This window comes from Monodon monoceros, unplaced genomic scaffold, assembly GCF_005190385.1.
Source record: "Monodon monoceros isolate NGI ecotype Baffin Bay Population unplaced genomic scaffold, NGI_Narwhal_1 Super_Scaffold_3, whole genome shotgun sequence".
In the NCBI taxonomy this organism is placed as follows: Eukaryota; Metazoa; Chordata; class Mammalia; order Artiodactyla; family Monodontidae; genus Monodon; species Monodon monoceros.
In genome coordinates this window covers 37,968,182-37,990,465 of record NW_021703780.1, presented here as the reverse complement: position 1 = coordinate 37,990,465, position 22,284 = coordinate 37,968,182, and the positions used below count along the sequence as shown (strand labels likewise).

The window sequence follows — 22,284 nt, the reverse complement described above, 5'->3', positions numbered from 1 at the left end:
GAAGGGTCTCTGGGTGTGCGGACAGAGGAACATATGTTTGAAGATGTGATTTGAATTCTGTTGCTCTAAAGAGAGTCTTCCTGTCTCCCAGGGACATCTGAGCCCTTAGGAGATATGCCTAAACTAAATCCTGGAAAGGCAGATCCCAAGAGCCTTTGCAGAGCCACCCTGCTCCCCCTACCTCACTGTGGGAACTGGAGGCTCTGGAGTTGAAGGGCGTGTCCCTGGTGGAGGCAGTGAGCTGTGGTGGAAAGAACACTGGCTTTGGGGCCCTCAGGGGTTGGAAGCCTAGCTCTGCTGTTTTCCAGTGTGTGACCGTAGCCAAGCTACTGGCTGAGCTTCTGTTTCCTCATCTGTAAAGAGGAGATAGCCACAGTACCCACCTCAAAGGGGCGTCATGAAGATTACATGAAACTATGAGGCCTCAGAACCTGACACAGCACCTGGCACCAAGGAGGTACCAAAGAGTGGTAGCCAGTAAGAGCAGTAAACAGCTGGTGGGACCAAAACCTGTGGTTCCATGAGAACTTCAAGACTCATGTAACATAGGCGGAGGTCTATGTAGGTAGGTAGGTAGGTAACAGACCCCACCAACTGAAGTCTTGGACAGCTGGGGCAGTGAATACTGCCAGTCAGCAGAAATGAGCTTCAACTATCAGTGGTTCTGAAAGAGGGAGGCATGGGCATTCCTCTGTAGTGGTGCATTAATTTGGGCAAATCTCAAATGAGGAGATGCTCTGAGATGGTCTTTTCTCTTTATAGCAGAGGCTCACCTGGAGGTCCCCTGACCACATACACACAAACACACACACACATATACACTAAGACTGTAGGGTGACTAGTTCACAACATTTGCATTATCCCAGTGTCCCCTCAGTAGTTCAGGGAGAGTCTGTAGGGTAGGACAGGCTACAGCCTGGAGGGGCGCAGTATTGGTTTATACCTTGGAGCAGAATCCCGAATGGACTTCTGGGTCCACCAAAGAAAACAGAGAGAGAAGAGCACGGGCAATGGTCCTGAGAACTTTGTGAGGTTCCAGAGAACTTTCTAGATACATTCTCTCTGCCTGTTTCATCTCAAGGTAATCAGTAGATCCTTCAGTGGAAAGTTGTGGAGATTGTGTCTAGATTCTGGGGCAGAGGCACATGGGGGCTGAGTGAGACACCAGGCCCTGAGAAAAAGCTCCGAGGGCACCTTGACAGGAATCCAGGTGAGGAACCAGTGGCAGGAACTGCTGTTTCCATGGCAACCTGATGTAAGATGATTTGAACTTTTTACACCAATTTTTTTGTAAACTCTTATGGTTAGAAAAAGGTTTCTCTGGAATATTGTTATTATCCATAAGAAGTATTGGGGGGTTTTTTTTGGTTTTTTAAGTGCTTACTAAGTCAGAGTTGTTTTGCTTTTGGCTAAAGCCAATAATGCATTCAGAACAGAGAAGGAAAATGTGAGTTTTGTCATATATTCTAGTTCCAGTTTCTGCTACCATAGAGAGCATGACCTGGGGTATATCCGGCCTTTATTCATTTCTCCATTTAGCCAGCTAGGCAGCCACCCATTCAGCCATATTTATTGAGCTCAATCTTTATCCTGAGCTGGGTTTCTTACCTGTAAAATGAGAGAATTAGTCTGGTTTAGTATTTTTGACCTAGGCTCCTAGATCCTTAGGAGTTTCAGGGCTGCGCTTTCAGGGCCTACTTTCCTAGGGTTGGCTGGGGCGATTGGGCCTGAGACCCCACTTGCCTTCAACCCAGAACAGCCCTGTTTTTAGTTGTTTTGTAATACACATTAGGTTTTCACTTGAGATTTCTTTTTTTTTTTTAACATCTTTATTGCAGCATAATTGCTTTACAATGGTGTGTTAGTTTCTGCTTTATAACAAAGTGAATCAGTTATATATATACATATGTTCCCATATCTCTTCCCTCTTGCGTCTCCCTCCCTCCCACCCTCCCTATCCCACCCCTCCAGGCTGTCACAAAGCACCTGTGCTATGTGGCTGCTTCCCACTAGCTATCTATTTTACGTTGGTAGTGTATATATGTCCATGCCACTCTCTCGCTTTGTCACAGCTTACCCTTTCCCCTCTCCATATCCTCAAGTCCATTCTCTAGTAGGTCTGTGTCTTTATTCCTGTCTTACGCCTAGGTTCTTCATGACATTTTTTTCCCTTAAATTCCATACATATGTGTTAGCATACGGTATTTGTCTTTCTTTCTGACTTACTTCACTCTGTATGACAGATTCTAAGTCCATCCACCTCATTATAAATGGCTCAATTTCGTTTCTTTTTATGGCTGAGTAATATTCCATTGTATATATATGCCACATCTTCTTTATCCATTCATCCGATGATGGACACTTAGGTTGTTTCCATCTCCTGGCTATTGTAAGTAGAGCTGCAATGAATATTTTGGTACGTGACTCTTTTTGAATTATGGTTTTCTCAGGGTATATGCCCAGTAGTGGGATTGCTGGGTCATATGGTAGTTCTATTTGTAGTTTTTTAAGGAACCTCCATACTGTTCTCCATAATGGCTGTACCAATTCACATTCCCACCAACAGTGCAAGAGTGTTCCCTTTTCTCCACACCCTCTCCAGCATTTATTGTTTCTAGATTTTTTGATGATGGCCATTCTGACTGGTGTGAGATGATATCTCATTGTAGTTTTGATTTGCATTTCCCTAATGATTAATGATGTTGAGCATTCTTTCATGTGTTTGTTTGCAGTCTGTATATCTTCTTTGGAGAAATGTCTATTTAGGTCTTCTGCCCATTTTTGGATTGGGTTGTTCGTTTTTTTGTTATTGAGCTGCATGAACTGCTTATAAATTTTGGAGATTAATCCTTTATCAGTTGCTTCATTTGCAAATATTTTCTCCCATTCTGAGGGTTGTCTTTTGGTCTTGTTTATGGTTTCCTTTGCTGTGCCAAAGCTTTGAAGTTTCATTAGGTCCCATTTGTTTATTTTTGTTTTCATTTCCATTTCTCTAGGAGGTGGGTCAAAAAGGATCTTGCTGTGATTTATGTCATAGAGTGTTCTGCCTATGTTTTCCTCTAAGAGTTTGATAGTGTCTGGCCTTACATTTAGGTCTTTAATCCATTTTGAGCTTATTTTTGTGTATGGTGTTAGGGAGTGATCTAATCTCATACTTTTGCATGTACCTGTCCAGTTTTCCCAGCACCACTTATTGAAGAGGCTGTCCTTTCTCCACTGTACATTCCTGCCTCCTTTATCAAAGATAAGGTGACCATATGTGCATGGGCTTACCTCTGGGCTTTCTATCCTGTTCCATTGATCTATCTTTCTGTTTTTGTGCCAGTACCACACTGTCTTGATTACTGTACCTTTGTAGTATAGTCTGAAGTCAGGGAGCTTGATTCCTCCAGCTCCGTTTTTCGTTCTCAAGATTGCTTTGGCTATTCGGGGTCTTTGGTGTTTCCATACAAATTGTGAAATTTTTTGTTCTAGTTCTGTGAAAAATGCCAGTGGTAGTTTGATAGGGATTGCATTGAATCTGTAGATTGCTTTGGGTAGTAGAGTCATTTTCACAATGTTGATTCTTCCAATCCAAGAACATGGTATATCTCTCCATCTATTTGTATCATCTTTAATTTCTTTCATCAGTGTCTTATAATTTTCTGCATACAGGTCTTTTGTCTCCTTAGGTAGGTTTATTCCTAGATATTTTATTCTTTTTGTTGCAATGGTAAATGGGAGTGTTTTCTTGATTTCACTTTCAGATTTTTCATCATTAGTGTATAGGAATGCCAGAGATTTCTGTGCATCAATTTTGTATCCTGCTACTTTACCAAATTCGTTGATTAGCTCTAGTAGTTTTCTGGTAGCATCTTTAGGATTCTCTATGTATAGTATCATGTCATCTGCAAACAGTGACAGCTTTACTTCTTCTTTTCCGATTTGGATTCCTTTTATTTCCTTTTCTTTGAACGGAGGCTCCTTGGCTGAAAAATCGCTGCCCCGGAGGGTCTCTATGGACCTTCCAGTGGTGCAGTGGTAACACTGCAGCTTCAAGCCAATTTTTTTTCTAATCAGTGCCCTTTCAGTGTAGGATTTAGATATAAAATGGTGAATAAATCACTTCCCCACCCCCCTCACGCTCAGGGGCTCGCTGTCTCTGTGAGGATAAACTGAGATTACAAATGTGAAAACCTGCTTGGGTAAACGACTGTTGTTAAGATAATACTAATAATAATGATCATAGTGGAGTCGGGCAGTCAAGATATACCCACAGGGAAATACAGCCTATAATTCAGCCTACAAGTAGGGATCAGGTAAAAGCAGTTGACTCCCAGGGTCTCCTCACAGGGACTCGGAGAATTACATGGCTTTCCTGGGAACGCGACTCTGCTCGCCAACGCCTCCACAGAGGCTGCCGAGCCCCCTGATTCCCCGGTGCCCACCGCTCCCGCAGGTGGGGGAGCAGGGCCGCAGTGAGAGGGGCCTCACGGTGATTGGCTGAACTGGAAGTTGTTGCTAGGCTACCAGTCCGAGGCAGACTGGGGCCTCTAGTCCCATCCTCCACTGCAGATTCATCCTGCACAGCCAATTTAATTCGGGCACCCTGTGAACGAGATCCCCAGCAGTTTAAATTGTCAGCTGCCAAGTGCCCATCTTTCTAGGATTTAACACTTAGCAAGAGGCTACGTGAGGGAGGGAAAGAGAAGCCCTGTTTTTACACTCTGGGTCACCTTGAATAGCTTCTTCTCTCTCTGGGCTGCACTGTCCTCCCTTGATTTCTGGTTTCATTCATTTATTCATTATTCATGCATGCATCTATGTTTATTAAGTGCCTGCCATGTTCCATGCACTATATCAAGTGCTAGGGACAAAGGGATGGATGAGATGCAGACCATCCTTGCCCTCATGAAGGGGAAAACATTACGCACTTAAGCATATAAGTGAGATAAACACATATCTATTTCTTTCCTTCCTCGTCAATGATTTTACTAAGCCCCCCTTTTCCCCTACTAAATCTGTAGGGTCCCCCAAGTTGACAGGGTAAGGAGTGCTGCTGCCAACCATGCCTAAACGACGTTACCCCTCACCCATACCCTTACCACTCCCTAAAACCGGGGTACATCCTCTCATCTCCACAGTGCTTTTACTTTGTTCTCTTGAACCCACAAGTGAGCCTGAGTGCACCTTTTTTTTAAAAAAATAAATTTATTTATTTTTATTTTTGGCTGCGTTGGGTCTTCGCTGCTGTGCATGGTCTTCTCTCTAGTTGCAGTGAGTGGGGGCTTCTCTTCGTTGCGGTGCTCAGGCTTCTCATTGCGGTGGCTTCTCTTGTTGCGGAGCACAGGCTCTAGGTGCGCGGGCTTCAGTAGTTGTGGCACATGGGCTCAGTAGTTGTGGCTCACGGGCTCTAGAGCGCAGGCTCAGTAGTTGTGGCACACGGGCTTATTTACTCTGCGGCGTGTGGGATCTTCCGGGACCAGGGCTCGAACCCATGTCCCCTGCATTGGCAGGCAGATTCTCAACCACTGCACCACCAGGGAAGCCCTGAGTGCACCTTGATAAAGATATGGGGCGGAGATCATTGTCCCCTGTTCAAATGAGAAAGCTGAAAGCCAGAAACATCAAGAAACCCTGTCCATGGTCACATGGAGAATTACTGGCATAACCAGTATTGAGCACTTACTATGCGCTGGCTCTTAAAAAACTATCTTCCTCATAACAACCCAGTAAGGTAAGTATTATTATTTTTCCCATTTTATAGGTGGCAAAATTGAGGCTGGAAGAAGTTATTTGACTTGCCAGTGGTGACCCAGATAGTATGTGGCAAAGCTGGGATTTGAACCAAATCTCCCTGGCTCCAAAGCCTGAGCTTTTTCCAAGAAATGGGTCTGGTCACAGAAAAGAGTCTCTGAGTGGCTGACACTGGAGTGGCTTCCACATGCCCTTCAAAACCTCCCGGTCCCAGGATCTTATTTAATTTCCTGCTGAAGTTCTTGGCACGCATTTATCAATATAGTTAACTCTGTTATCTATCCATCTATCTGTGATGATCTTGTCTTCAAGTTTTTATTGGATAATTAAGTCAAGTAACTCTTCCCTGTAAGCATCTCCATCGCTTGCTTTATTGGGTTTGTATTTTCCTTTGTTCACATACTGAACAAACACCAAGCACCCACCAAGTGTTGTGGGAGGCTTAGTGGGTGTAAGTGAATGGGGCCCATCCCTCCCCTTGAGGAGTTCCCAGCTTAGAGCAAAGTTTCTGAAGGGTCTTCCATGGGCAAAGTGCAGTGATAGGCCATGGAGAGAGGAGGACCACAAACACCTGCCCTCAGAGAATCTCCTGGTTTTGGGAGGCAGACCCGCAATTAGATAATAGAAAGGTGTGAAAGGAGGTGGGAGGGAGCAGAAGTGGATGTGGTAAGTGTGGGCTGGGGGTGGGAGCAGCCCGCCTTGAGTTCCCACAGTGCTGCTTTTAAATCCCAACTTGCTCTGGCCACTGTGGGACACTGTGTCTCAGAGCCCAGCAGCCTGCAGCTTGGAAGGAGGCCTTTAAACGGGAGAAGGTGCTGGAAAGAACAGAGTTGCATAAAGAAAGAAGCTAAATTTATCCCTCCTGGTAGACCCCCAGCAATTGCTATGCTTAACACCTGACTTTCTATCAACAGAGACTTGTTTAACCAGAAGGTTAGTTGTTTTTCTCTGAGAAAGAGACAGAGAGAGAAGGGAAGAGAGAGAGAGAGAGAGAGAAAGAGATAGAGACTCTGAAGACAGAGATGCACAGAGAGACACCTGAGGAGAAGCAAGGAGAGACAGAGGTAAAGGCATCCTTTGGTACACAGCCCCAGTGAGCAGCAGGGAAGAATACTAAACTGGGCACCTGAGTGGGAGAAATCAGGCAATCTCCCACCCCCTTCCTCCCTGTCTACCTTGCTAATTTCCAGATAGCACCATTTTTCAGATGTAAGTATATAGGAGATGTCTGTGTTATCTTGGCCACTGCTTTGTCCCTGTCACCCGCTACCATCCCTATATAGCTGAGAGTTGACTGTAAGTGGATAATATACAAAAGCAATGATTTAAGTAAGTTTTATAAGACTAAATATGCATGCCTTTGACCTAACATTCCCACCTCCAGGAATTTATCCTACAGAAAGTAATTAAGGACACAGGCAAAGAATTTAGCAAGAGACTATTCATTGCAGCGTTGTTTAGAAAAGCAAGGAAACTAAATAGGCAACCCTGTTGGGGACCTGCTCAATAAATAATGGTATAACCTTACAATAGCTGTCCATACTGCCCGTAAATTGGGTTATAAATGGTTACTTATTGATGTGGAAAGACATGATTTATTAGGTGTAAAAAGCAAGTTACAAAATAGTGTATACAGTATGACTCCATATAAGTATTCTTATAAGTAAGAATAAATATAAAATATATAATCTAGGAAGACATATACCAAATGTTAATCTCTAGGTGGAGGGATTCTAAGACATTAAAATTTTTTTCTTTTAGCTTATCTGCATTAAAAAAAATTTTTTTTCCCACAATGAACATGTATTTCTTGTGCAATGAGAACAAATTTCCTTCCAGTGGTCCCCGCAAGCTCCTCCTGCTGGGAGTCCAGGAGTGTATGGGCAAGCTGAATCAGGTGCTCCTGGCTCTGAGGCATTGTGGGAAAGGCCACCAACCCTTGTGAGGCCACTTCAAGCTGCTCATTAAGAATTTCCAAAACAGCGAGTCCCCACCCTGTTTCCACTCCCCATCCTGACTGGTCTTGCGGGCAAGAACTCAATGACCCAACACCTTGGTATCAAAATGCTCAGTTGCTTCATAACCTACTGGGGGGTTGGCTGCCGCCCTCCCTTGAGGCAAAACAGTTTGTACAAGTTGGTACTTGGTAAAGCTAGCCTTGCTAAAACTGTAGGGCCTTCCCCGCTAGCCAGGAGCACCCTCCCCTGTAGGGGAGTGATGGCTAAGATGCTGTGTTGATCAGGTCTACTGCCTCTACTACACAGAGGCAGTTGTGATTCTGAATGTTGGAGAGAAAAAGCCGTCACCATGGCAACCCAGGCTGCTCAGCCTCTGGGATCAGTCCAACCCTCAGGGAAAGAAGGTGGAGTCTGGAGTCAGAACAAATACTGCCTGGCTGTCTGACCTCGGGTAGGACACTTAGCTTTTCTCTGCCTCAGCTTCTACATCTATAAAATGATACTAAAGTTCCTTATCCTACCCGCTCCCCGGATTAATGAGGAATAATCTGTAAATGGTAAAATGCAAGAGGAGTAGAGCCTCCCTAGCTTTGGTTTGTCCCCAGATTGCTGTGTGTGACCTTGGGCAAATCACTTAAACAGTTCTGTGCTTCAGATGCTCTATTTGTAAACAGGAAAGTAACGTGCACTGTGATGGCTTCTCAGATTTATTGTCAGGTGCCCATGAGAATCCCAGAATCTCAGGGTTGGAAGGAATCTTAGCCCTTACCACCCATGCAGGAATCCCTTTGATAAGTTCTCTGACCGAGGTACTTGTCCTACCTCTGCTTGGTTACCTCCAGTGGCAAAGAGTTCATGACTGCACAACTTCCCAGGTAGCTCTCACTGCATGACACTAATTGTAAGAAAGTTCTTCTGTATATGATGTTTTACAATTAAATATTTGTTTAAAAAATTAGCAGTTCTTTTCAGAGCTATTTTTGCTCCTGATTTTCCCAGTGGGTTTGCACAAGGTAGAAATTAGCAGCAATTGGCCAGAGGCAGGTACAGTCCCAGCTCTGAAAGCTTTTAGCTTACTGTAACAGAAGGAGTATGGGTTCCGGGGTCACACACTCTAGGTTAAAATCCCACTTTGTACACTTACTAGATGGTTGACCTTGGGCAACTTATATTAGCTCTCAGAACCTTAGTTTCCTGATCAGTAAGATGAGGATAGAAATACCTACCTCACAGTATTGCTGTGATAGCACTTCTTATTAAGCTTACAACTCTAACTTCCCTGGTAGAATTCTGGGGAATGTGGGGGGCAGTTGGGTTACACCTTCCTCTGCCAGCCCCTGGACAACGCATCTGCCCTCCAAGCCCCATCTGGCACATGTAGGCCCTCATGTGCCCAGGCTGTGCTCCTCTCAGAAGGAGACAGAAGGTTCATCTCGCCCTCCTGGGAACCCCTGCAGCACAGCCTTGGGTCTGTAATTTAGGACCTTCTCCCTCTCAGGCCTGTACCAGGGGCCATAAAAGGAAGATGATGCAATGGCTTCAAGACCAGGTTCACCCCTCCCTGTAATTCCCCTGCCTCAAGGTCAGCAGCCCCACAGACTTTGCCAGCACTAAGCAAGCATCCCAGGGTGTCACTTGGTGAAGGCTTTCAGCCGTATTTAATGGGAATCTCATATGGGGCCAAAAGCCTCTAAGACTCGAAAGAATGCAGTCTGGTGGTGGACTTCAGGCATGGTGATAGGGAAAGCTATCTGGGGTAGAAAAGTGGTCCTCTGCCCTCAATAGGAAGGAGTCAGGACGCCTGACTAGCTGTGGACTCTCTGGAGCCAGTGACTTCATTCCTCCGTGCCTTGCTTTCCTTGTGTGCAGAATGACAGGTTGATGCCTGAGACCTTCCCTGCGTCAGAATTATAGGTTTTTCCCCATTTGTTGGATGCAGGATGAGATGGCGAAATCGCCCTTGACCTCTTTTTGCCGCGGGGGCCGCTAAGCTCCCACTCCTCTCTGCTTCCTCCACAGATGAGTACCTCCGAGTCCTCAGTGTGGGCGTGGCCGAGGTGAAGAAATCCTTCCTGGGACCCTTGTCCCCGTCCTGTAAGATGGTGCAGACGATGAGGCAGTTTCTGTACCGGGTCCTGCCTGAGGACTCCTACAGGGTCGCCACGGGGAAGCTCCACGTGAGCCTCACCCGGTTCACGGATGGAAAGAGTGTTGTGGTTTCAGAATATACATCCAAAGAAGAGCTCATCGAGGCAAGGGGGCGGGACCTGGGAATAAGGGTGGGGGCGGGGCTAGGGATAGGGCGGGGCCAGGGAGTGGGGGCAGAGCCCAGGGAGTTGGGACAGGAAAGGAGAGGCTGGCCCCGCTTCTCTTGACGGGCCCCTGGGATGGTCCACTTGTCTGCCTCACTTCCTTCCTTCTGCTTTCTGCCCCCCTAGTTTTTCCCTCCCTTCACCCTCCTGGCATCTATCCCTCTGTGTCAGGCACGCTGTTAGACAAGATGGACACAGAGAAGCCAAAAACTAATCAGACATGCTCACCATCCTACATTTCAGCACTCAGAGTCTGCCTCCTTTTGCCTCTGTCTTGCCCTCTGCTCTAATCCTGCAGCTTCTCAGAGGCCCGTTTGTATTACCAACAGAGGTCCCATGGCTCCTCTAGGGCCTGGACTTCAGTGTTTCCCCACTAAATTACTCCCAGTTTGTGGGAACAGCTTCCCTCCGCCCCCTCTCTTCCACTGGTCCTTGATAAAAAGGACTGTGTTATCACTAAATGGGTTAACACTTAGGAAAGGGGATTCTGACAGTGCATTGTTCTAAGCTCACTAATATACATTTTAGTTATGACTTATTATTGCTGGAGAGTGCTGTGGTTATGTCCAATTTTCTTTCAGGGCAAGAGGTGAGCTGCATGACCCTCCACCCATATTTCCAATCCCCTCCCCTCCTCTGAATACAAGACCCTCGCCACCCATCCTCACATCCCCACACTGGCATGGCCTTGACCCTGGGGGTTGGGGATGAATGGGCAGGGACATGGATACCTCCTCCAGCTACCTCATGTCCCCTGGGTTTATTAGCACCCAGCTCTTCAAGACTTTTCTCTCCCCAGCCCTCTCCCACCACCTCCCACTCTTACCCATGCCAACCAGAGCAAATCACACAAAGCAGGCCTCTGTGTCGGCACCTGCCGTGCCTCCTGCCTCGTGCCGGATGCCCTTCCCTCCTTCCCACCCCACTTCACCTGCTTGGTGAGACTCCAGTCACTCCTGCCAGGGAACTTTCCTTCATCACCTGCCTGCCTTGCAACCCCTGGGTTGGGTGCTTCTTCTTTGGGACCACGATGCCCATGCTTACCTCCATCACAGCACCTGTCACCCCATGTACTGTCACCTAATTGCTTGGTCCCCCTCTGAGCATTCCCAAGTGTGGGCATCTCACCCTCCTTTGATTCCAGGCCCAGGCCAGACACACATTAATGGTTTTTGAATCCCATTGGATTCATGGAAATTTGGTGTTAGAAGGAGCCCTGCAGATCATTGAGGCCACTCTCTCCCTTTAAAACTGAGACATCCGGCCCAGCCTGACCAAGTAGGTTACCAAGGATCCAGCCAGGAGCTGAACCTGGGGCTCCACTTCCCAGGGCAGTGACTCCACCTTGGGTTTAAGAAGGGCCAGGCTGACAGTGTCCCAGATGCCCGCAGGTGATCCCTCCCCACCCAGCCCCCAGGCCTTGGGCATCTCAACCCTGTCCTCTCCCCCACAGGCCCTGTACTGCAGCTGCTTTGTCCCTGTGTACTGCGGCCTCATTCCTCCAACTTACCGCGGTGTGGTAAGTACCTCAGTGTGGGAGGGCGGGTGAGCTGGGATCCAGGGGTGCCTCAGGGCCCCTGTGACCCACATTTGGGAGGAATGGTCTCAGAATTCAGTGGGAAGACCAAGAATTGAAAAGGTCCTTGTGGTTTCCTACTCAGAATTCCCAGCGTAGATAGATTTCTGGGGCTTTAAGAAGAACTTTTCCCCCTAAGTTGGGCTTCTCTCTGGACTCACCAACACATTACTGAACCCAACAAGTCAAGTTTCCACAGGTTTGCCAGATTTCCCCAGTAGGAAAATCCGGTAGGTCTGAGATTCTGTACCTCTAATCAACTTCAGCGGACGCCAGTGCTGCTGGTCCACGGACAGCACTCTGAGTAGGAAGATTTAACCCGTGCCCTCTCCTCATTTTACGTATAGAGAAAATGAGGTCCGGAGATTACGAATCAGCTAGTAGATGGACCCCTGTATTGCCTGCCATTCATTGAATCAGCTAGTAGATGGACCCCTGTATTGCCTGCCATTCATTGAATCAGCTAGTAGATGGACCCCTGTATTGCCTGTCAGTCATTTAATTCGCAGGCACCCAGAGGGTTAGAGCCTCAGCATCTGTGATCCTTTGTTCACAGCCGAGGAAACAGAAGCCCCAAGAGGGGAAGGGACTTGAGGGTGGACACAGGGTGGTCAGGGGTGCTCTGGAGGGTGTTGAGGGTGTCTGACCTCAACAGAGGGGGGCAGCTTGGACCCAGGGCAGTCTGGAGGAGGGCGATTTCACAACCTGCTCAGACCCACCACATGTGCACCTTCTCAAAAGGCCCTGTGGATGAGCTCCTTTCCCCGGCCCTGCCCTCAGCTGTTGAGGGACTCCACGAGGGGTAACGTGACAGGGAAGCATTCGTTCCTGCTTCATCCAGGGTATGGATGCCCCCGGACCTTGGCGTCAAAGCTTCTCCCAAGGGACCCATTTCTTTGCTCTCCCTGAGTGGGGGAGAGGACCTATGACCCCAGATGAGCATTTCTCACTTTGCCTCCCCCCTCCGCCCTGCAGCGGTACATCGACGGGGCCTTCTCGGGCATGCAGCCCTGCTCCTTCTGGACGGACTCCATCACCATCTCCACCTTCAGTGGTCAGCAGGACATCTGCCCGCGGGACTGCCCCGCCATCTTCTGTGACTTCCTCATGTTCAACTGCTCTTTCCAGTTCTCCCTGGAGAACATCACCAGGATGACCCATGCCCTGTTCCCCCCAGACCTGGTGGTAAGAGACAGGAGGGACCTGGGGGATGGGCAAGGAGAGCCGGAAAGGGTGATGGGGTCTGGAGTGGGATGGGGGAGCCAATGAGGCCCATTCAGTCCATCTCAAATGATCCCTTAAACTTCCTCCTAAAGCTGTATCCCGGCCTTGCTGCCAGCTGGGTATGTGACCTTGAACAAGGGCCCTAAGTGCTCCCAACCTCAGTTTTCTCCCCTGTAAAATGAGATGATCTCAGAACCACTGATAGCAATGTTGGCTGAACTCTCCCATTTTGACATACAATGTGGGTTCAACAAGCTATGGCCCAGGGGCCAAATCCAGCATATGACTTGTTTTTATACAGCCTGTGAGCTAAGAATGGACTTTCTATTTTTAAAGCATTGTTTAAAAAAAAAAAAAAAAACAACAAGAAGAAGAAGAAGTGACAGAGACTATAGGTGGCCTACAAAGCCCCAAATATTTACTGTTTGGCCTTTTACAGAAAAGGCATTGTGGGCAATATCTGGTGTAATCCTCCAGCATCCTCTGTGATAGATACTGTTTTATTCCCATTTTACAAGTGAAGAAACTGAGGCTGTGAGAGGTTACATTCACCCAGCCACCCAGCCAGTAAGTGGCAGCACTGGGATTTGAGCCCAGTCTCCAAATGCTGCTCTTTATGCTGTCCAAATGCACCTTCTCTGGTTCTACCATAAACATCGCACCCTCTCCGGCCCAGGGGAAGCTGATGATCAGCTGTTCTTAGCAGGTACTGAAGGATGGGCACATTTTGAAAAGCTCATCATATAAAGCTCAAGAGCAATGAAAGTAACTGCTTTGGAAGAGGGGACTATGGGTCTCTCTGTTGCTACAGCCTTAGTTATTTTCCTGGTGCCCCTCCTTGCAGATCCTGCACAATTATTACTACAGAGGGTACGAAGATGCTGTTTCGTACTTGAGGCGGCTGAGTAAGTACTATGTGGTGCCCCGAGGAAGAGGAGGAAAGTGGGGCAAAGACAGGAAGTAGAAGGGCTAGATAGAGGAGCATTTCCCCCCAGTTTGTGAACTGGAGGTGCTCTTCACCCAGGAGAGCTGGAAATGGGCACAGGGACCTGACAGCCTTCATTGTCCAGATGTTACTGTGGCCAGAAATTAGGACCACTGTGGAAAAGGGGCTTTAGGTTAACTGATGGGACAGTGTCTAGGGCTTTTGTACAAATGTATTTCTGAATTTAAAAACTATGCTTAGGAAATACATAGCTCGTATCTCCCTGGAGCATTCCATTCTCATATCATTACATTTTCTTGCATTTTATTCTCTTTCCAATGAAACAGTATTGTTAATGTAGAACTAGATGTGACTAGTTTATGTTTGTGTGAGACTTTTGAGTGACATATAGATCAACAAATGAGAGAGAAGAGCCCTTGCCCTAAGTTGGTTTGGAAAGCATGGTCCCACCCCTGTGTATCCTCTGTGTATTATCTGGGTGGGAGGAAGATTCCAAAGGCATACACTACACACGCTAACTCCATGAAGGCCATGCAAACATATTTGTTAAAAGGAAAGAAAAAATGCTTTTCTATATTTAGAATTAATTCCATAGAGCATATTTCCAGAAAAAGGGGATTTCTGGATCAAAGGGTTTACTTAATGTTATATAATAAATTTTTTTCCATGTTGCCATATGGTCTTTGTAACTGGCTTTTTGGCACCTGTATAATATTCCATCACAGTTGTACAGAATACTTTGATCATTCTTGGGTTTCCAAATGTTCACTATTATAAACAATGCTGTGGTGAACTTTTTGTGTATGTAGTTTAAAAAATATACTTAAGGAGTGAGATTAAGGGGTTGAATGAGGTTTTTCTCGTAGGATATGTACACTTTTTTTCTTCAAAATTGCTTCCTGCTGGGACTTCCCTGGCAGTCCAGCAATTAAGACTCCGTGCCTCCACTGCAGGGGGTGCAGGTTCAATCCCTGGTTGAGGAACTAAGATCCTGCATGCTGCGTGGTGCAGCCAAATAATTGCTTCCTGCTTTCCTAAGCTCCGCTGTCCTAACTCTTTACTTTCTCCTGGGTCCATTCTTCCGACTAGTGGGGTAGGGAGCAGGAGCACAGGATGGAGAGAATGTGGCTCTGGAGGCAAGTAGCCCTGGGCCAGGATCCCCATCCCCCAAGCTGTGTGAGCTCCAGGAAATCACTCTCCCTCTCTGAGTCTTAGTTCCAAATCTGTAAAAAGGGTTTAGATCCTGGTTTTTGACACACCAACTATGTGACCTTGAGCAAGTAATTCATCTCCTGGGGCCTGTTTTCTCATCTGTACAAGGTGGCTGATGGTGGAACCTACCTCTGAGTTTTATTCCTAGCCACGGTCAATCCAGTCCACTGCCCCCTCTGACCTCTCTGCAGACAGACTCCTCCTAACCCTGACTGTCCTCTGACAACTGCCCCATCTTCCACATTTTCACAGGTGACAGCTGTGAAGCCGAGCCCCCAGTGTCCTAAAGGAGGATGACCTGAGGGGGGGGGGTGGTGGTGGAGATGAGGTCTCACCTACAGAGCTTAGGGAATAGGAGGGTCTGGCTAGGGCCTGTGGTCCTTTCTGCCCCAGGTGGGGAGCCCCTCCATTCTTTCCTCAGTGATGGTGTATATCGAGGGCTTGAGGTTTGGGGAGCCCCTGATTTGGTTCTTGGATCTCGGAGCAGACACCAATTGCCTGCCCCAGGAAATCCCGCTACACCTCAGATTGCATCCTGGCTACCTGGCTGCCTCCATACCTGTCTCTCGCCTAGAACTTTTCCTTTCTCTTCCTCTCAGGGCAAGCCCTGGGAAGACTTACAACGTGGGCTGTTAAGCATCTCTAGTCTCCCCCGTCTCTCAGTAGCCCCTTACCCTCTCACCCTCCCCGCTCCCACCCTTAGCTGGTGTGGACATTTTCACGGGTATGAACGGCAGTCTTAAACCCAAGGATGAAACTCTAATAGTAGCATTGCAGGCATCCACTCCTGAATTGGGGCAGTATATGGAGGATGGCAGGTTTTTCCCAATGGCCCTGGAATCACTCCAAGTAGGAACAGACACAACTCATAAGGGAGAAAAAAACTCGTGCTGGCTGCCAGCTGTTTTTGCTTCCTCTCCCAATTTGCAAATGTGTGCGTGGCTTTCTCAGTGCAAGTTTCAGCTCCAGCACCTAAATCCTCTTGGGTTTGGTGGGCCTAGAGTTTTCTCCCGGCACCAGATGCAAGCAGGAAATACTGACATAGCCTGAGAAATCCCCACCTACCATCTGGGAACGGAAAACGGAAGTCTGCTCCAGCCTCCTGCCTGCTTTCTGAAAGGGGGTCAGCTCAGGTAGGAAGCCATACCTGCAAGGTGTGCAAGGGTGCAAGGTGTCACCCTCAGCTCACATCCTGGCATCCTCTTTCTCCTCCCTCCTAAGGGTTCACATCTACCTAGTTTTCCTGCCACCAGGTGAGCCTCCCTCTCCACTCTTGGCCTCCCCTGACAGCAGCCTTCTACCAAAGGGAAGGACACTGCTTGCTGGCATCCTTGAAAATCCACATTCCCCACACAGACACATGTACATGGTGAGGTTGGAGCTCAGAGGATGCCATGTCTGAAATATCCATCCCATATCCAGCCATGCCCGGCCAAACTGACCTTCCTCCCTCCCTTCCTCTCACTCACAATTGGGTGAGTTTTGACACAGACACAGACACACAGACACAGACACACACACCTGCGAAACCAGCACGACAATCAAGATAGGGAACAATCCATGATGCCTGAAGTTTCCTCATGCCCCTTTGGGATCCCTCCCACCTTCCCTCATCCCACCATCCCCAAGCAAACCCTGATGTTTTTCTGTCATTATAGATTAATTTGCATTTTTAGAGTTTTTGATAGATGAACTCTTATAGTATGAACTCTTTTTTGTCTGCATTCTTTCACTCAGCATAATTATTCTGAGATTCACCCATGTCATTGCATGGTATAAATAGTTCATTCCTTTTTGCGTTCCAATCCACTGTATCAATGAATATACCACAGTTCATTTATCCATTCACCTGTTAATGGGCATTTTAGTTGTATCCAATTTGGGGCTGTTATGAATAAAGCTGCTATGTACATTCATGCATGAAGTTCTGTATGGACAAATGCTTTCATTTCTCTTGGGTAAATACCCAGGAATGGAATGACCCGATCATATGGTGGATGCATGTTTATTATGTAATGTGTATATGTCTACAAATATATGTATAACATATAATATTTTAATATAAAATGTAATGTATTTAATTGTAGTAAAACACACATAATATAAAAGTTACCATCTTAGCCATTTTAAGTGTACAATTCAGTAGTGTTAAACATACACTGGTGTGCAACCAATCTCCTGAACTTTTCCATCTTGCAAAAATGAAACTCTACACCCATTAACCAACTCTCCTTTTCAGCCACCCCCTAGACCCTGGCAACCACTATTCTATTTCTATGAGTTTGAATACTTTAGGTACCTCATGTAAGTGGAATCATAACAGTATTTGTCTTTTTGTGACTGGTTTATTTCATGTATAATGTCCTCAAGATTCATGCATGTTGTAACATCTGACGGGATTTCCTTCCTTAAGGCTAAATAATATTCCATCGTGTATATAGAGCAGATTTTCTTTATCTATTCATTCGTCAGTGGACATTTGGGTTGCTTCCACCTCTTGGCTATTGAGAATAATACTGCAATGAACATGGGTGTGCAGATATCTCTTCGAGATCCTATTTTCAATACTTTTGGATATGTACGTACTGAGAAACATACCCAGAATGTATGTCTAACTTTTTAAGAAGTTACCAAATTGTTTTCTAGAGTGGTTGTACCATTTTACATTCCCAATAGTGAATGAGAATTCCAGTTTCCCCACATTCTCACCAACACTTGGTATGGTCAGTCTTTTTAATATTAGCCGTTCTAATAGGTATGTGGTAGTATCTTACTGTGGTTTTAATTTGCATTTCCCTAATGACTAATGATGCTGAGCATCTTTTCCTTGGCTTATTAGTTGTTCAAATATATTCTTTGGTGAAGTGTCTGTTCAACTCTTTTGCCCATTTTCCCCTAGACCTTGAATAGGCTTTATTTTTTAGAATCATTTTAGATTTACAGAAAAACTGTGAAAATAGTACAGAGAGTTTCCATAGACTCCACATCTAGGTTTCCCTATTGTTTTAGGTCTCACACTTGTTAGATGTTATAGCATGGTACACAAATCATTTGGTGCATAGTATAGTATATTGTTTACAATTAGTGAACCAATGTTGATAAATCGTTATGAACTAAAGTCCATACTTTATTCAGATTGCCTTAGTTTTTACCTAATGTCCTTCTTCTGACCCAGGATCCCATTCAGGATCCCTCATCACATTTAGTTGTGCTGTCTCCTTAGGCTCCTCTTGTCTGTCACAGTTGCTCAGACTCTCCTTGTTTTTAATGACCTACTGGCCAGATAGTTTGTAGAATGTCCCTCGGTTGGGATTTGCTTGGTGTTTTTCTCATGATTAGACTGGGGTTGTGGGTTTGCGGGGGAAAGACCACAGAGGCAAAGTGCCATTCTCATCACGTTGTATCAAGGGTGCATGCTGTGAGGTGGTGTTTGTCGGGTTTTTCCACTGTAAATCTACTCTTCCTTTCCATACTGTGCTCTTTGGAAGGAAGTCACTAAGAAGTAGGGAGTTATTCTCCACTTCCTTAAGGGCCGAGTATCTACAGAAATTATTGGGAATTCTTCATCATGAGAGATGTGTCTCTTTCTCCGCCTATTCAATCATTTGTTTACCTATTCAATCATTTGTTTATATTAGTATGGACTCGTTGATACTTATTTTATACTGTGGGTTATTACTCAGTCCTACTTTATTTATTTTCTTACTCAAAGTGTTCCACCTTTGGCCATTGGGAGCCCTTTCAATTGACTCTTTTGCCCATTTATTTTTATTTTTATTTTTTTGGCTGCACTGCACACAGCTTATGGGAGCTTGTGGGATCTTAGTTCCCCAACCAGGGATAGAACCTGGTTCCTCAGCAATGAAAGCGTAGAGTGCTAACCACTGGACTGCCAGGGAATTCCCATCTTTTGCCCATTTAAAAAATGGAATTGTTTGTTTTCTTATTAAGAGCTTTTATGTATTCTAGATAAATGCCCTTTATCAGAAATATGATTTGCAAATATTTTCCCGCAGTCTGTGATTTCTCTTTTCAACTCCTTAACAGTGTCTTCTGAAAAGGAGAAGTTTTTTTTTTTTCCTCTCCCGTTGTGGGGCACAGGCTCCGGACGCACAGGCTCAGTGGCCATGGCTCATGGGCCCAGGCGCTCCGCAGCATGCGGGATCTTCCCGGACTGGGGCACGAACCCGTGTCCCCTGCATCGGCAGGTGGACTCTCAACCACTGCGCCACCAGGGCAGCCCAAACCAAGGGTCTTTGATGCCGCCTGTAAGCCCTTGCATGGTCTGGCCCCTGTGGTCTCCTTAGCCCCATGTCCCACCACAAGTATGCCCACCCCTCTTCCACCTACACTGACCTCGCAGGGCCTTGGCTTCTTGCTGCTCCCCCGAACCTGTGACCCTTGTGTGTGCTGTTCGCTCTGCCTGGAATGCTCCTCCTCATCCCACCCTGACCACCCCCTGGACCCCTCCCCTGTCACGTCTCAGCTCAAACGTCACTCCCTCTGGGAAGCCCTTCCTGCTCCCGTCTCTCCTAGTACCACATTCTTCACTTCCTAGCACTTGTCTTGGTTAAAACTTGAGGTTATGGGCGTGGTTAGTGCCTGCCCCCAGGCTAGACTATAAGCTCCAAGAGGCCTATTTTTGTCTCCTTCAACTCCTCAGTGCCTGGTATAACGCCTGGCACATATTAGATGCTCAATAAGTATCCATTGAATAAGTGGATCAAAACACAATCAGAAGGCTTCCCTGGTGGCGCAGTGGTTGAGAGTCCGCCTGCCGATGCAGAGGACATGGGTTCGTGCCCCGGTCCGGGAAGATCCCACATGCCGCGGAGCGACTGGGCCCGTGAGTCATGGCCACTGAGCCTGCGCGTCCGGAGCCTGTGCTCCGCAACGGGAGAGGCCACAACAGTGAGAGGCCCGCATACCGCAAAAAAAAAAAAACACAATCAGATATTCAATATAAATTCAAGTAAGTAAAGAAAGACCATTGAAAAGCACTAATCCAGGAGTTCTCTGGTGGCCTAGTGGTTAGAATTCTAGGCTTTCGCTGCTGGAGTTCAATCCCTAATCGGGGAACTGAGATCCTGCAAGTTGTGCAGCGCAGCAAAAACAGAACAAAAACAATGAAAAGCACTAATCTTGTTTATGAGAATAATTTGGGAAACCATTTTTTGCAAATACTCTGCTGATGCCAGGGATTAGTAATGCCACCTGTGACCCCATGCTACTGTTTTTCCTAGATGCTGCTTACCTTAATTCTCCTTCCAAGAGAGTGATTTTCCCCTGGGTAGAAGTGTACTGCCAGATAGAACTCGCCCTTGGCAATGAGTGCCCTGAACACTGTCAACCAAGCCTCCAAACAGAGCGGGCCAGTCCAGAAGAATCCAGACAACTTCACACACAATGGGTTCCCAAAGGAGAAAGAAAAGGTGGCCGTGGTCCACCTCTGTCCCCACCTGTGCAGACACCTGAATCCACATGTGAGTGGCCTGTGGAGTCACCTGTTTCACCACCTGCATCGCCACTGGCCTCATCACCATCACATTCTCCAACTGACTTGCCACCTGTATCACTCCCAGCTGTGCACTTCCTCCCCAGCTCAACACCTGGGCTGTCACCCGTATCACCATCACAGCAGGTACAACTGACTGGATCGCCACCCAGATCCCCACCCCCCCAGTCATCTATGTCATCCAGGGCGTCCCTGGGGCCTTCCGCTGTGGGCACATCTCCAACATTGCCCCAATGTTCTTCTTCAGCATCACCTGCACAGCCACCTGTGGAGGAACTGGGCCCAGAACAGCCCCAAGGTATGGACCCTTCTGGCTTCTCACAGCTTCCTCATGTCTGGAGCCCGTTGGCAAGTGTGTAACGACATGGCTGCTGATAACATTTGCTTTAGAGGGATGCATTGGTGAAGTTAGCCCGTAACTTTAGCGGCTCTACTTGCTATGAGGACAGACCACCACGAGAGGGCAGTGTACTTGACATTTGTTTTTTTTTCTTCTTTAGTCCAGTGATTCTCAAAGTGTGCTCCCCAACTAGCAGCAATAGCACCACCTGAGAACTTGTTAGAAGTGAACATTCTCAGGCCCTACCACATACCTACTAAACCACAAATTCTAGGGATGGGACCCAGCTGTCTGCATTTTTTACAAGCCCTCCACATTTGAGAGCGGCTATTCTAGTAGATTTTTTATTGTGAAAGCTGCTGTGCCAGGGCAATGCTGCTCAAGAAGGGGTCTGTGGACCAGTGCCAGTCCCTGAATTATTTGGTACTAGTTCACAATGAAATAAGTACAGAAAGTGAGAGCAAGCATTTAGAAATGTTTATAGCAATACAGTAGAGCTATGACATCCAAGAGCTTGGTCATTTTCCTACTAATTCATTTATATTGTATTTCACAAAAGCACTAGTCCATTATGGATTGTAAATAGTATTTTAAAAAACTGGTTATTTACTACAGGTGAAGCACCCCGCTGGGGGCTGCAAAGATGAACAGCTCTTTGCAGAGGGAATGGCATGGATACCAACCTCAAAAAAGCAAAAGGAATTCTTAAGTACTATATAACTAACAAAAACAGTGTTGAGGGTATTAATAGAGAATAAGATTACATCTCTCTGGGGAGATAAGAAAGGCTTCTTGGAGGTGACAGGTGATTTGAAATGGGCAAGATTTTGACAATTGTGGTTTGTGGGATACGACAGAGTAGAAAGAACATTTCAGATTTTGTTTATTCCAGAGGCTCAGGTGCAGAGAAGGAAAGTGCAAGGTACATTCAGGATGAAGAGGATACCTGTTTGGCCACTGTGGGTGGTCTGTGTGGGGACCAAGGGAGAGGGGCCCAAATGATGGACCGAAGCCAGGTTGTAGGGTCCTCATGGTCCACCAGCCAAGCTTCCATAGTTATTACGATAAACAGTAGCACAGATTAGCAAGGTTGCATTCTTTGTGGATCTGCCCTGAGTCAGGAGTGACCCTCCTTTCTCTGGAATAGGTTCACTTTGTCTTTTTTTTGTTTTTCTTTTCTTTTCTTTCTTTCTTTTTTTTTTTGAATAGGTTCACTTTGATTCTTTTAACAATGAGACAAAACTGTCAGAACATTAAGAGTCAGAAAATTGTTCAAAGTCTTTCACCTGCTGCCTTCTTCCCTGTTACATGAAATGCATTTTTTTAATTTTATTGCACCTGTGCTTAAAGGCAGCCATCTTCAGGGGACTGAGAACTCCTGGACCCAGAGCTGGCGTTCCTTACTTATATTGGGGGTGGACAGAGGGTATGGATAGCCCAGTGGTTTGCGACTGCGGGCCATATT

The 22,284-nt window shown here is 46.5% G+C and overlaps 1 protein-coding gene across 1 annotated transcript in view; it reads left to right on the top strand.

Annotated features, from left to right (window-relative positions):
* PNPLA1 (patatin like phospholipase domain containing 1) overlaps positions 1-22,284 on the top strand; it is a 42,669-nt gene that overhangs the window by 14,815 nt on the left and 5,570 nt on the right. The window contains exons 2-6 of the mRNA XM_029244393.1: positions 9,714-9,946; positions 11,460-11,525; positions 12,558-12,767; positions 13,651-13,711; positions 20,208-20,777. Of these exons, the coding sequence (XP_029100226.1) occupies positions 9,714-9,946; positions 11,460-11,525; positions 12,558-12,767; positions 13,651-13,711; positions 20,208-20,777 (1,140 nt within the window). The remainder of the gene's footprint in view (positions 1-9,713; positions 9,947-11,459; positions 11,526-12,557; positions 12,768-13,650; positions 13,712-20,207; positions 20,778-22,284) is intronic.